A 15,531-nucleotide genomic window follows, 5' to 3' on the forward strand; every position below is an offset into this window, starting at 1 on the left:
CTTTTATTATATAATTGGTAGTGGATAGGGAGCCAGATCCATAGTCAGGAATTCCTAGGTTCAGGTCCTCTCTCTGACATAGATAGAACTGGGTGACCCTGGACAGGTCATTTGGCCTGTCTATGCTCTAAGCATTCCTACAAACCTAAAAAGTTGTAGAAAAAGCACCAACCTTCATAGGGAGATGATTTGATTTCCTCATCTAGGAATCCTCAGACTATAGAAACCAGAGGTCTGGTCCTTAGTCAAGTCTTGCATTGATTTAGTTCTGCACCCCAGATTTCATTGATGTGTGGATACTGGCTTCCCTGATGCAGATTAGCCACTCCTCTGAATGTGGGCTGAGAGTAGCCCAGGTGGGGGCATGGATAAATGAAGTGACTTGTCTGGGGTCATACGGTCAGTAGAGTCAGAGAAAGGTCCCAAACCCAAGCCTGGTTTTCAGTTCATGATGTCAAACTGAATTCAAATTACTTTTATTTCCCCCCAATTCATTCATGCATATTCTTTTAACAATCTTTTATTAAAACCTACCAGTTCTCCATCCCTAGGGGCCCACAAGCACAAATAGCAGGATTCCTGCCTTTAGGCTATTTTCATTTTATAAAAGGTTCCGGGCTTTGGGTGGCCAGGAGTCCAGCATCCCCTGCTCACTGAGGGGGAGAGAGGGCTTACACCTCATTACCAGTTGGGACATTTGGGAAATTTAATTAAAAGGTTTACTTTCCAAACAGGGGCCTTTTGTGAACCTGCCCAGACCCTGGTTATTACTTAAGTCTGTAATGGTAGATGCTAGATATGGTCAGCTTCTGTTACTGAACTAAATGACAACTTCTCAAAGGGTATTTTGCCCCTCACAGATTGTAAACTGACAAAATAAAAGGGTGATGGTGGGAGAGAGAGTGATGAAATATGTGGTAGATGACACAGCCAAAGAATGGGAAGACAGAGATCCCAGCCTGGAGGGAAGCCAGAGACTTGTTGACCCCTGTCACTGCCCTCTCTGCCACACTCCAGGTAAATATCTTCCAACCTCATGGTCTACCAAGGGCAAGCTCTGGGGCCCTGGGCAAATCAGCTTATCTTGTTGACACAGTTTTCTCATCTGTAGAATGGGGATAACAATATTTATCATAAGATAAATGTGATGATGTGTATGGGAATTCTTTGTGAACTGTAAATAGCCAGGTTGACATCAGGTCTGCTATCATTGGTGGTGGTGGGATTAACCTTTTCTATGAGAAGATAATCACACCAGAAATAACTTGTGTTTTTCAGGAATAAAGGTGCCCAATTGTGACTCAGGAGGGTACTGACCATGGTAGGAATTGGCACGTTTACTCAGAATTTGAAGCTTTTAGAACAGGGAGGGTCCTTAGAGGACAAACTTGTCATTTTACTGCTCAGGAAATGGAAAGGGTGAGAGACTTATCCATGGTCACATGATATCCGGCAACAGGGTTTGAACCCAGTTCTTTCTGTCTCTACTGCCCCAAACTGCCTCTTCACCATTATTTTTATTATTATTATTGAAGCTCACAACAAGCCTAGGAGATGGGTACTATTATTATTCCCCTTCTATAGATCAGGCAGCCAAGGCTTGGAGAAGCTGAGAACTTGTCCAGGATCATTTAGCAGATAGAATGCAGGGCTCCAGTTTTCAAGTCCAACCCTTGACAACTCTGCTAGATGTGTCTCTCCTCCAAGCTTTGTTTTTTTCTTTTTTCTTTTTGCAAGGCAATGGGGCTGAGTGTCTTGCCCAAGGCCACACAGCTAGGTCATTATTAAGTGTCTGAGGCTGGATTGGAACTCGGGTCCTCCTGACTTCAGGGCTGGTGCTGTATTTACTGTGCCACCTAGCCGCCCCACCTTCAAGCTTCTAATGAAGACAGAGCAACTGAGGAAGATGTAGACTGTTCATTCTATGAGATTTTTCTTAAATGGATCTCGCCTAATACATTTGGGAACTCTTCATTCTGTCTTCTGATGGGAATCGAATCTTACAAATCTTGAGCTCTTTTCAGCTGGTGATAGAGGTCTCTGGCTTACTCCTCCCCTTCTCCTAGTCACAGACCTGAGCCTGTGGAAGAGTCATCTTGCCCTGAGCAGGAGGCCCCCATCTCTGCAGGTGATGCTGAGATGAGGGCAACCACAGATAAGGAGTGGGAGAGATCCCAGACGTAGCCTTGTGCAAGCTTCCCAGTTTTTCAGAGAAGGAAACTGAGTTCTATCTATTGATGCTCATGTGGTATTTGTATTCTCCCTTACCTGATAACTTCATTTGGGCATCAGTACCCACAGGCTGGCCCAAGACATGCTTTTTAGTGGTACCTGGCTGCCCCTGGAAACTTTGCAAAGTTTCTGAATGCCACACAGTACTAAGGTGGAACATGCAGCACTTTGCTGGGGTGCCAAAATTTAGAGAGTGCCAGTGACATTTGAATTCTTCCAAGAGGTAGAAACAAATGAGATTAGGTTCTACTTAGCAAGAATAATTAAGCTAACAAGCTGTTCAGGACTGAGTTTCCTCTTCCTGGCAGCCAGGCTTATTCTTGCTCTACTCCATTCACTCGTTCTGCCTTACCTCTGGATTTTTCCCTATAGGGTCTGGTGTCCTGAGGTCTCTCTTTCTCTGCCCAGAACCTTAGTTCTTCTGTCTGAGGTCAATAGTTAAGGTCTCTCCTTCCACAACTGAATTTTTAAAAGATCTTGACTGGAGAGTCATTGGCCCAGGGCCCAGTTTAGAGTTCCTGTCCAGGTCCCAGTAACAGAGCTGTGACTTTGTCCCTCTCCTCTTATGTCCAACTCCTAAGATTGCCTTTTGGCCTTCCTAAGTGGACCTCCTCCCCAATATCTGCTCTAGTTTCTCCCATTCACCTAGCCTGGTCTCCTATAGCCTTAATATAAGCTCCCAGTTGTAACTACCTGAATAAGTGACTGTCATACAATCCAATTCAACAAGCATCTATTAATATCATGTGTAGATTGGAACACTAGGAAAAAAATCAGCCATTCTTGTCCTCAAAAGGAGGAATAATTAACAGATTACTTGATTTGGAGTGAGTGAGAGGGAATCGAGGCTTCACAGAGAGGAGCAAGGGAGCTGAGGACTGAAGGAAAGCCAAGATTCTCATTAAGTCTCTACTGTATACCACTGTACGGGCCCTGAAGATACACTGACAATGCATCAGTGCCTGCCCCCAAGGAGCTTAAGTTCTATTGGGGAAATGCCACATGTTCAGAGAAGTATGGTAAAAGATATGTGCCAAAGCTAAACAGATGGAAAATGTCCAACCTTCTCCTGGAGGTAATGGAAAATTTGAGGGGAGAGGGAAGGTAGTTATCCTGGAGTCTGGTTTGATCCAGGACATCTGGGAAGTCAAGGTTCTTCTCTATCTGACTGCTTATTGCCTTAAGACAAATCTGCTGCCTCTGCACTATCCAAGCTCCACTTCCCTTCTATTAAGGGCCTGATCTGAGGGAATCCATGTGGCCTGTAAAAGTAAGATTGTGGGTGACCTGATTTGGCCATCTTTATCATATATCACAGGAATATATTCTAACAGTCCTGGCCTTTGTCTAAATGGGTACTCTGGACTCTCCTATTCACGCGCCCCTTGAGTGTTGGCTTTTACATGTTTCCCGCTGAATGTTGAGCTCTGGGTCAATGATATAATCGCAAAATAAGATTGTCCAGAAGGCATGGCCTTCGGTTGAGTGTTACCCCCACCCCCCCACTCGCTGATGAACCTGCATTTCTATGACCTTTGTTCTCAGTATTTCTTGTGCCCAGTTCAGAAGGGCAAGACTGACTGTCCTGAATTAATGTGCTGTCATCTCAATAAAGCTTGTGTTTCTCCAACTGTGGCTGCCAAACTCCTCTTTTCTGGGGGCCATTCCATTCCTTTATGCTTCTGCATGGACCTGGTGAAGCTATTTCATCTAGAAAAGGCTCCTATCTGAGAAAGTTCTAATTAAACAGAAGCACTTTAACATACTTAAGTCTAATACTTGACAGATTTTTCTGGGGGAAATGAAGACTTCAGTTGGGCACTGTGATATACTTATGTAATCCCAGTTATATGGGAGGGGGGAGTTCATGGATCATTTGAGCCAGGGAGTTCTGAGTTGAATTATGCTTATGCCAAATGGGGATCTGAGCTAAAGCTTGTATGGATATGGAGAGGACCACCTCACTGTCCAAAGAGGGATGAACCATTCCAGGTCAGAAACAGAGTAGGTCAAAGCTCCCACAGTAGGGAGTAGTAGCCTCACTCCATTTCCACTGAGATGGGGAGACTCAGTCTCAAAAAAACAAATAAACCAAAAAATCTTCAATTTTCATCTAGTACAGATTTTTTTTTTTTGGCCAGGGCTGCACCAGGGGTTCAGGAATAGATTTCATGAGGATGTAAACTTAGATGAACGTCAGCTGGCACAGTGGATAGAGCACTGGCCTTGAAGTCAAGAAGACAGGAGTTAAAATCCAGCCTCAGACTCTTGACTCTGTCTAGCTGTGTGACCTTGGGCAAGTCACTTAACCCTGATCATCTCACATCCAGGACCATCTTCAGTCATTGTGATCCATATCTGGTCACTGGACCCAGATGGTTCTGGAGGAGAAAGTGAGACTAGTGACTTAGTACAGCCTCACTCAAATCAAACTTGTGTGTTTGCCATGACATCACCTCCTGATGTCCTGGTCTTCTTTGAAAACGAAGGACAAAACATTAAACTTAGATGAAAATACAACTACATCTTTGTTTTCCCTAACCTTCAACTGAAATTTAGCATTTTATTCAATTATTTAAAAACATCTTTCTGAGAAGGGTTCCCATAGCCTTCATCAGACTGACTATCAAAAGGTTTCAAGATGCAAAGAAATTTAGAACTTCTGGTGTAGATGATAGTAGAGAAAATTCTGTGATTAAGGCAGGGAGATATTAGTCAATATGAAGTGTAAGGAATGCTGCTAAATCAATGGATTTATAGTCTAGTGATGAATATTCCAGAGTGCTCTGGATGTGCTATCTGGGGCTAATGAGTCAGAGATAGGTTTGAAGGACTATATAGATCCTTTGTGGTGGTGGTAGGAGGAGGTTTACAGCTTTCTGAAGGGAAACATCCTTAGGATTAGTAGAAAGACAGTTTCAGTGAGCCCTTCCCCTCCCCCCCAGCAAGGGTTTTCTAAGATAAGGACAGATACAGAATTACTACAGTTAGTCACCTGTATAAATCTAGGTACCTCACGGTAGCAAATTGGACCTGCACAGTTCTCAAAACTCACAATAACATTAGAGGTCAAGTTCATGTAGGTCTGCTCTTCCATACTTTTGGTTTCATATATGGACTTAGTTATAGAGGTCATTTAGTCTAGTTCCTTCATTTTGAGGCTGGGAAAAATGAGCTCTGGTCTTTACAACTTCAATTTTGGGGATTAGCTGTTCCTCTCCTCTTCTCCTCCCTCTTGAAGCAAGAAGGAGCTCTCTTCTCCACAAGAACCTCATTCAGGAGTTTAGGCAGAACTTCTCTTTAATGAAGATTGGTCCAGGGCTGCCTCTGAAGGATGATTCCTCCTCTTGGAGCAATTGCACTGCTGTCACAGTCTCTCCTCAGCTATTCTCTCTGACTCTCCTCTCTCTTCACACCCCCCAAAATATAACCTGCAAATTATGAACCAGTGAATTTGATTTTAATTCTTGGTAAAATTTTAGACTATATTATGAAAGGAATGATTAGTGAAAGAAAGGCCTTGAAATTGGGGCCAGTAATAGTCATGGCTTAATACTTAATGAATGAGAACTCTAGGAAGGGGCCCAAGGGAATCCACCGCCTGGTTTGGGCCTAAGAGAAACTGAAAAAGGGCTTGAGGATTGATCATCAGATTGACCAAGACTCTCAGAGGAGGAAGGGCCCTAAGCAACTCATCAGTCTAACCCTTACCTGAATAAGAATTCCTACAAAAGTGCCCCAGCAAGTGGTCACAGCCTCTACTTCAAGACCCTCAGGGATAGAAAGCACATTACTTAAATAACCCATTTCTTTCTGGGACAATGAATAATTGGGATATTTTCTTCATATCTTACAGTTTTATTTTTGTTGTTGCTTGTTTGTTTTAGAGAATTGAGGCACAGAAGGTAGGTTAGAATTAGCTTTGTGACACTGGACAAGTCACTTAATTGCTCTGTGCCTTAATTTCCCCATCGATAAAATGGAAATAACAATAGCATCTATCTCTCAGGGCTTTTGTGAGGATCTATGGAGATGAGTGCTGTAAAACACTTTGTAAACACTTAAAACTCTATAAATGCTAACTGTTATACCTATTAAAGGCCAGAATCTAGGACCAAAACCTAGGTTTTCTCTGTCTTTGAGGTCTCATCAACATATTAGGTTATAATTCAGTATCCCTCTCAACATACTTTCGACCTCCCATTGAGTTAGTTTAAAATATTTTATTTTATGAATCCTCCCCTTCCTCCAGGTGTGAGATTAATGATCTTTAAAATAATAATAAAATTAGATTCAGCTCATTAATAGTCAAGTAGTCCCAGGTTGCCTGTGAAACATGTGCCCTTCCATGTTGTATGAGCTGCTGGTCAGAGACTCCTCTTCCACATTGTAGGATGCTCCCCATTTCCTCACCCCCCCATCCTCACCCCTTTTTCCTATTCCCTGGGAGGCTGAACTTGAGAGACCCTAGAAAAGGACTCCATTTTGCAAGCATGTATCTGTGTGAACGTGTGTGTGTGTGTGTGTGTTTGTGTGTGTGTGTTTGTGTGTGTGTGTGTGTGTGTGTGTGTCATGGGTGTGTGTATGTTTGGGTGAGTGTGTGTGAAAGCAGGGAGAGTAGCATTGGTTATCTTTGCCTTGGATGCCTAGCCTAGAGTCTGCCACATAATAGGGATTGAATGGCTGCTTCCAGATGGAGAACTTAGCCCAGTGCCTAGAACCCAGTAGGGTGTGTTCATTGACCAGAGAACCTGGTACGTATCAGAGAAGAAAAATGGGAGAAATCTCAGGGTGTTCGAAGTTCAAGAACTATGTTTCTTATCTCAATCCTTACTCTGTGTCTGGAAAGACATTAGAGGATGCTCCTGTCTAAGTCACTCTGTTTGGGGATAAGCCTTAAGAAACTGAGAAAAGTTTGGTGATTTGCCTGAGACCTCACCAATTGTCAGAACTGAACTTGGTTCCACTCCCTCAAGTCCATTCATATCCCTGGATATCAGTTTTGTAGAACCATGAACTGGGAACTGAAAGAAACCTTAGTGGTCATCTAGTCCAGTTTTCTCATTTTACAGATGAGAAAACAGAGGCTTAGAGGGGAGAAGAGACTTAACCAAAGTCACCAGATGGTAAATGGTTTTAATGGAATTCAAACCTAGGGCCTCTAATTCCAAAGCTAGTGCCCTTTCCATTGGACCAGTTTCTCTATATGTCCAATGAAGCTGTTGGAATAAATGAATGGGTTTTTTTTTTCATTCAATCGAATACTTACTGTGAGCCAGAAAATTTGCTAAATATGGGAGATGCATGGAAGAAGCAAAAATGTTAAAATTCTCTGTCCTCAAGGAACTTATATGCTACTGGAAAAGTCAAATTGTAGCTCTTAAGGTCTATGAAAAGTGGTATAATAATTTTGGGGGATGGATCCAGAACTCAGAGGGAATAAGGACAGACTTTTTTTGTACCAGGTAGCCCTAGAGGGGAAGGCTATTCAAATGGAACATTCTATGATAATTTCATGTCTTTGAATGAGGAATTAGAAGAGTGGAGTTTGAGCCACAGCTTTGCCACTAACTAACTAGCTGTGTTGACTTTGGAAAAGTTTCTTTCTTGCCTCTGTGATCTTTAGCTTCCTTTCCTTGTAAAGTGATAGGCATTGGACTAGGTGTCTCCAAGATCCCTCCTCACTCTACAAGCTCTGATTCTGTGACTTAGAGATGGACAGTAACCATCTGAAAGGTTCTTATTCTCTGGGATGACAGTGGCCCTCAGGAAAAGTCAGTCATCTAGACCAGGGTCTTGAATTGATATCTATTGCTTGCTTAACCACAGCTAGTAAAATGTAAGCTCTTTGAGGGCAGGTGATGACCTGAAGATTTGTCTCTATATCACTAAGATCTGGTTTAATAAATGTTTGTTGGATTGATGAACAGATTGATGAACAGATTTCAAGGTTTAGATCTATCACTCCTTCTCCATGATGACTTTCTGTGCCCCAGCTACTGATGCCCTTCCCCAAATCATATTGTGCACCTACACACACACACACACACACACACACACACACACACACACACATATATGTTTTAGCCAGATATGCGACATCCTTAAAGGTAAGGATAATTTCATCTTTTTTCTTTGTGTTCCCAGCACCTAGCATTCTGGCATATGATAAATATTTATTGAATGGTGATTGATTGATTTTTTCTTACAATACTTTTCAAGGCCACAGAGAATCATCAACAACTTCCATGTGAAAGCTCTCTAAGATTATTAGGCCCATAAATCATTGTCTGATTTCTCAACAGATTCCTAAACTGAATTCTTCCCAATGAAAGCTTGTACTCGTTTATCTCTTCTCTACCTCTATTCCCCCAAACCTAAAAGCAGATTAATTTCCATCTGAAAAACCAAGCTCATTTTAGAAGTTCTTTTATTTAGAGGAAAGTGAACTCTTCTGGAGGGTGGGGGGGCTTATCATCAAGCTATGAATCGATGCTTTCATGACAGAGTTAGGCTAATTTTGACATTTCCTTTTCATGAAGTTTGAGTGGGCTGAATCCTCTTAGGCTAAAAGGTATGTGGGTTTACCCTAGCTAATTAGAGAGAGATCTGCAGCTGTCAATTGCCTTTATTTTTATTTCAGAGTTGTATATTTTTATCCTATTTATCTTGGAAAGGGCTATGTATGAAGTTAAAGCCTATATGATTTTTTTTTTTTTGGTCTTCAAGGTCGAGTCACAATTCGTGAACTTTGGTGTGTGTTTGAAGATGAAGTCAAATCACATTTCTCAAACTCAGTCAAATTTATAAGAATATGAACCATTACCCAGTTAATAAATGGTCGAAAGATATAAAGTAGAAATTTTCAGGAGAAGAAATGAACATTTCACATGAAAAAATGGTCCAAATCACTACTGATTAGAGAAATTAGAACAACTCTAAAGTACCACCTCACACTCAGATTGGCTATTATGATAGAAAAAGAAAATATTAGAGTAGATGTGGAAAAATAGGAACACTAATGCATTGTTGATGGAATTACAAACTAATCTGGGGACCTAGGTGGTATAGTGGATAGAGCATTGAATGAATGTCTTAGTGTCTGGAGGATGAGAGTTTGAATCTGACCTCAGACATTTAACACTAACTGTGTGGCCTTGGACAAGTCACTTAACCCTGATTGCCTTGCATCCAGGGCCATCTCTCCAGTCGTCCTGACTCATATTTGGTCAGTGGATTCAGATGGATCTGGAAGAGAAAGGGAGGCTGGGAACTTAGCACAGCACCCTTCACTCAAATCCAATTCACATGCTTATCATGTCATCATGATGTCATGGTCTTCTTCAACAATGAAGGTCAAACATCTTCATTATCATAAGCTAATCTAACCATCCTGGAGAACAATTTGGAACCACGTCCAGAGTCCTACAAAGCTGTGCATCCTCTTTGATGCAGCAATAGCACCACTAGGTCTACATCCCAAAGAGAGCAAGGAAAAAGGAAAAGGACTTTTTTTATACACAAATACTTATAGCAGCTCTTTTTGTGATTTCAGAGAATGGTCAACAATTGGGGACTGATTGAATGATTGGGATGGAGTCCTACTGTGCTAAAAGAAATGATGAACCTGATGCTTTCAGAAAAACACGGGAAGATATATGACTGACATAGAATTGGAAGTTTGTACAGAGTAACAGCAATTTTATTAAATGATAACTGTGAATGATTGAACTATTCTTAGTAATACAAAGATCCAAGACAATTCCACAGGACTTATAATGAAGAGTAATATGCACCTCAAGAAAAAGAATTGATGGAGTCTGAATGTAAATTGAAGCATCCTTTAAAAAACTTTATTTTTTTGCCTGTGTTTTCTTTAGTAACATGGTTAAATGGAAATGTTTTGCATCTATATAACCTTTATCAAGTTGCTTGCCATCTCAGAGTGGGAGGGAAGGGAGGGAAAGAATTTGGAACTCAAATTTTTAAAAAATGAATGTTAAAAATTATTATTTACATGTCATGGGGAGAAAAGTTAAATGTAAAAAATGCAGCTAGAGCTATTGGAGGAGATTAAAAAGCTGAATCAATATCTTCTAAATGAGCCTTGTCCAAATACTTCAAAAAAGATAACCTGGTATAGCAGAGGGAAGTGTGGATTTAGAATTAGAGTTTCTGGGTTCAAATCATTACTTAGTTATGTCCTTCATTGTGAACCTGAGTCACTCATCTGAGCTCTCTTGAAGCCCAGTTTCCCCCTCTGTAAAAATTAAATAATAAACAACAAAAAAAATCTTGGACTCAGCCTCTGAGATTGCTTCCGGGTCTGAATCTTTGCCTTTATGATATCAGGTGACCTGTAAAGCAGCTTTAAGCTTAAAATCTGAGATCTTCAAAGCCATCTGAAGAACTCCATCATCCCTTCATTTGCTACCAACTGCTCCACTTGGTTTTAATTCTCCTACCATCATCATGTTCCCATTGCTGGGACTCTGCACCACCTCTCTTTTACTTTCCTTTTATGAATCAACTTCCCCTATGACATAGTGAGTTTCTTGAGGGAAGAGATTTTTTTCCCCTTTACGTGTATGCTCAGTGCTTTGCATGGTCTATAGCACATAGTAAATACTTAATAAATATCTATCATGTTGTCTCAGTGGGAAAGACTATGATGGAGACTAAAAGTGTAATCAGTGGAAATCCTTGTATAATACTTTTTTCAATATTGGAAACTCAGTGATATATATACATATATATATATATATATGTATATATATATATATATATAAAGTACATGTCAGAGGATAAGACTCACATTGGACAGCATAGTGAGCTTGAAAGTGTTTATTTTCTGAAAACTATGATTTGGGTAATATAGAGCTAGACTACAGAGGGCATACTTTCTTTTTTTTGTTAAAGACTTTATTTATTTTGAGTTTTACAATTTTTCCCCTAATCTGACTTCCCTCCCCCCACCCCTCACAGAAGGCAATTTGCCAGTCTTTACATTGTTTCCATGGTGTACATTGATCCAAATTGAGTGTGATGAGAGAGAAATCCTAAAATCAGACAATAAGATAGCAGTTTTTTTTCCCCCTAAATTTAAGGTAATAGTCTTTGGTCTTTGTTCAAACTCCACATTTCTTTCTCTGGATACAGATGAGCCCCAAAATGTCTCTGATTGTTGCACTGTTGGAATGAGTGAGTCCATCAAGGTTGATCATCGATGGAGGTCATACTTTCATTGATGCTACATAAGAACACAAGTTCTCAGATAGAATACTGGAAGGGACTTCAAAGGCCTTCTCATTCAACACCTTTATGAATCATATGATAAAAAGCCCAGGGATATAGTGTTCCCACCGTATCTGCTTGTAAGAAAGATTTCTGAAAGAATTTCTTGGCATTAGAAACCCAAAGAATTTCAATTTGGGTGTAAGAGGTTTGAGTCTGCCATCATCAACTATTATGCTAAATGAAAATTTGGACACTGAAAAGTTAGACACATTCCTCTAATAAACCAGTAACTTATTTCTGATGAGAATCAGGGCTTCCCCAGTGTTGTGTTTCATCAACATTCTATACAATGCAGCAGCAGGCATCTCATTACCTGTAATGAGGGTATCTTTTTAGAATGGGATGGAGATTTAGTCAACGAGACTTTGGCCCAAAGAAGCAGACTTTGGACTGAAAAAAAGGTTTGTGAATCCCCATGCTGTTTCCATCCGGAACTCAGCCAGCATTCCAAAGAACTAAAGACTCCTCTCAACCTGCATTTCAATATTACGATTCTGGTTCTTTAATATGAGATTTGGCCTGATGCAAGGCTGAGAAAATGCATTGTCTTATTTCAACTCTGACATTTTTATTGCATAGAATTTCCAAAGCTGTGGGAAATGCTGTTCAGGTTGTTTCTTTGGGAAACACTTTAAGGGATGCAGGTCAGCTACTTGGAAGAAAGAAAGAATGATGGGAAAAAATAATGAGAGGGAGTAATAAATGAAGGAAGGAAAAAGAGGGGAGATAATTGATAGAATTTAAGGGAAAGTGAAAAGAGAAAAGACAGACAAGGAATATGAATTTTTGTTATCAAAGGTCACTTATATCTACCCTGAATCTATTAATTGCCTTTTATATCACATAACCAATTTTGCTTCTTCAGTGATTAGGGTACTCCTTGATTCCTGGGAGTAGGAGGGGAAAGCACATGGATTTGATGATATCGAAAGTCTTTCCCAAATAATTCCACCCATACTAAAATCTATGATCATGCATCACCTCACAACTAAAAAACAAAACAAAACCCAATTTAGCTATGCTGATTCTCAGGCAAGGAAAGAATCCTTCAAGAGGCCAGTCAAAGCTCATTACAGGAGTGGGAGTTGGCACAACTTCAGAGAAGTGACTGGAAGTTCCACTACTGTGGCCTTTGTCCATGATGTCCCAAGACAGGTGAGTGGTTGAATGAACTGTGAGGGGTCTCTCTCAACATTTCTCATGAGATGGATCTTTTATTTTCATGAAGAGTTCTCTGTTTACCTTTGCTGATGTACAGGCTGTCTCAATGTCCTTTCAATGTCCAACCACAGGATCATGTTTATCCAGCTGGGGGTGAGGGGGAGCAGTGATGGAGATTTTCCGGTGGTCCTGATGTGGTGCTGTGTTGATATCCATGCTGATCTAAGGTCCCCTTCCTGTTTCACTTTCAGAGAATAACTGGGCCTTATTCTTAAGGGTTCCTGATCCCAGGAAGCTCAGCCCCCTGCTCAGTATAATATTTAGTTGAAAGCAAACACCATTACCTTGCTAAGTCAACCAGTTATATTTCACATGAATAGAGGAAGTTCACACTGACAGGCCCAGGAAGGAGCTATGATCTTTGTTGCATCTTTGCAACCACTTAGGGTACACTGCGGTCTGATTCCCTGTGAGATTCATGGGAAGGGCCTTCATCCTAGAATCTCAGAAGAGGGGTCCCTAGAACTGGATGTTGAGGCCTGTCACTCCTTCTGTGGCAGCTTCCTTTCAGTCTTCCCAAACATCAGAGTGCTGATAAACTACTCTGAAGGGATCTCCTTCTCTTTTCCTTTCCCCTTCTCCAAATCATAACAATCTTTTGCCTTTGTATAATGCTGTCAGTGGATATTTGGGAATTTTCATTTTACTATGTTACAGCTGAGGAAATAGAAATTAAGTCACTGTGCTCAAACTCTGAGTTCTAATAATAATAATAATAATAATAACAGCTGTTGAGCTCTTCCTCTGTCTTATGCTTTTTACATATCTCATTTTATCCTCATAACGACCCTGAGAGATAAGGGTTATTGTCATCACCCCCATTTTACAAATGAGAAAATCAAGGCAAATAAAGCTTAAATGACTCTCTTAGGATCACCTGGTTAGGAAGTATCTGAAACTGGATTTAAACTGAGGTATTTCTGACTCCAGAGCCAGTATCTCCACCATGTTCCCCTCCTTTCTTCCCCATTAAGATGCTGCTTTTCCATGTAGTATCAGGACACCAGATGCAGAACAAAGGAATGGTTCTCCAGTAACCCCCACCCCCAGATCAGACTCTGACATTCTGCCTTCTCTCATATAGGATTCTCAAAAGCATCATTGGTCAGGGCTGACAGAGGACATGGGTTTGAGCCCCTGTTCTAACCCTTTCTACTCCCTTCCCCAGCAGCTATTGAAATAATCCAGAGGGGAGGTGCTTAAAAACCTGCAGCTGGGTGTGGATGTTTGGGAGAGGCATTATGGAGAGATGAGAGGACTTGGCACCAACTCAGATATGGGGCATGAGAAGGAGTGAGGAGTCCAGGACGATTCCTGGGGTGGGAACCTGAGGAACTGGGAGGATGGTGATGCTCTCTATGGTAATAGGGGAGGTAGAAGAGACAGAGGGTTTAGGGTGAACAGTAATGAGTTCACATTTCACTTGTAAATGCTTTGCTATTAAGAAAATAGGGACCCAATAACTCTTTAGGCATCTCAGTGACTTGGAATGGAGTCAAAGCAATCCAGCAATGGTTTGTGACCTCTGCCATTAATACAGGATAGAATCTGTCCTAGCACCATGAGATTGTCTACCTCGAGGGCTGGTTTAGAGCTGAGTATTGATCATGGACTCTTCAAATGAGAAGGCACATTAAAGTTCATCCTGATCAAACCTGGTTAGAGACTCCTTCAGCAACATGTCTGAAAAATGGTCATCAGACTTAGGCTGAAAGATATATAGCAAGGAAGTCCATTCCCCTATTGCATTGGTCCCTTTGGGAGGTGGGGCCAGAACTGGAGATTTTCTCCTCCACAGATAGTTTGAATATTGGAGAAGCTGGGGAGCAGGTTCAGCTTACAAAGCAGATTTAGTCCTTCCATGAAAGAGAGTGGAGAATCTGATTTCAGAAGGGCTTATGAATGGACTCTGTTCCCCTAGTTGGAGTTGTGAGAGACATTCTGTAACTGGTTCCAGTCTGTCAGACACATGATGAAGAGACAGATTGTCTAGATGAAAAGAGGGTCAAAAGACAGTAATTAGCCACAGCAAGGGGGTGGGTGAATCCTTTCTTATCCAGGTATGGTCCAGCAAAGAGGCAAGACCTGCTAACACACCTTGATGGGGAAAGAGGCCTTGGGGTTCATCTCCCCCCCCCAGGGCTTCCATCAAGTGGCCCATGAACATATAGGCTTGCTATTGCTTCAGGTTCTCTTTTATCTCTTCTTTATTGTTTTAAGTTGAAGGAAATTGGATATAGGAATGACTTGGGTCTTTCTGATTCCAAGCCTGGAACAATATCCACTGTACCACCTGGCAGCCTCTCCATCTCTGTCTCTCTCTGTCTCTCTTTCTCTATTTCTGCCTCTGCCTCTGTCTCTGTCTCCCACCCCCATTTCTTTGTCTCTGCCTCTTTCTTGGTCTCCCCTCCCCTCTCCCTAGGGACCACACCAGAATGGGACCTTGAGTCAAAAACCTTTGAGAGACTCAACAACCAATTTCTCAGGAGTATTCCTAGAGCAGTGAGGGGGAGATGTTGCTGATCTGTCCCTGGGAAAGCAAGCAAGGTCAGAGGACTCTATACAAAAGCAAACTCTCCAAAGGAAGGGACTGCTTAATTTTCATCATCATAAGCTGCTCAGTTCTGAGTCCGGTACCTTGTAAATAAAAGTGCTTAATAAATGTATGGTGAATTGTATAATGAATCACCTTCAACTGAGAGAGACCCTGGAGAGAACTTAGAATACAGGTGAGAAGTAGAGAGCTAATCTAATGTGACCATTGATACTGCTTTGTTTTGG

General features: G+C 41.3%; 1 protein-coding gene across 2 annotated transcripts in view; it reads left to right on the forward strand.

Moving 5' to 3' along the window:
- ASB1 (ankyrin repeat and SOCS box containing 1) overlaps window positions 1-10,525 on the forward strand; it is a 36,105-nt gene extending 25,580 nt beyond the window's left edge. For both annotated transcript variants that reach the window (XM_074189835.1, XM_074189836.1), the window contains one exon: window positions 9,788-10,525. Coding sequence is in view for 1 of the 2 variants with exons in the window: in XM_074189836.1 (XP_074045937.1) it covers window positions 9,788-9,816 (29 nt within the window). In the remaining variant the exon portion in view is untranslated. The remainder of the gene's footprint in view (window positions 1-9,787) is intronic.
- The last annotated feature ends 5,006 nt before the right edge of the window (window positions 10,526-15,531 follow it).

This window comes from Macrotis lagotis, chromosome 5, assembly GCF_037893015.1.
Source record: "Macrotis lagotis isolate mMagLag1 chromosome 5, bilby.v1.9.chrom.fasta, whole genome shotgun sequence".
NCBI classification, from domain to species: domain Eukaryota; kingdom Metazoa; phylum Chordata; class Mammalia; order Peramelemorphia; family Peramelidae; genus Macrotis; species Macrotis lagotis.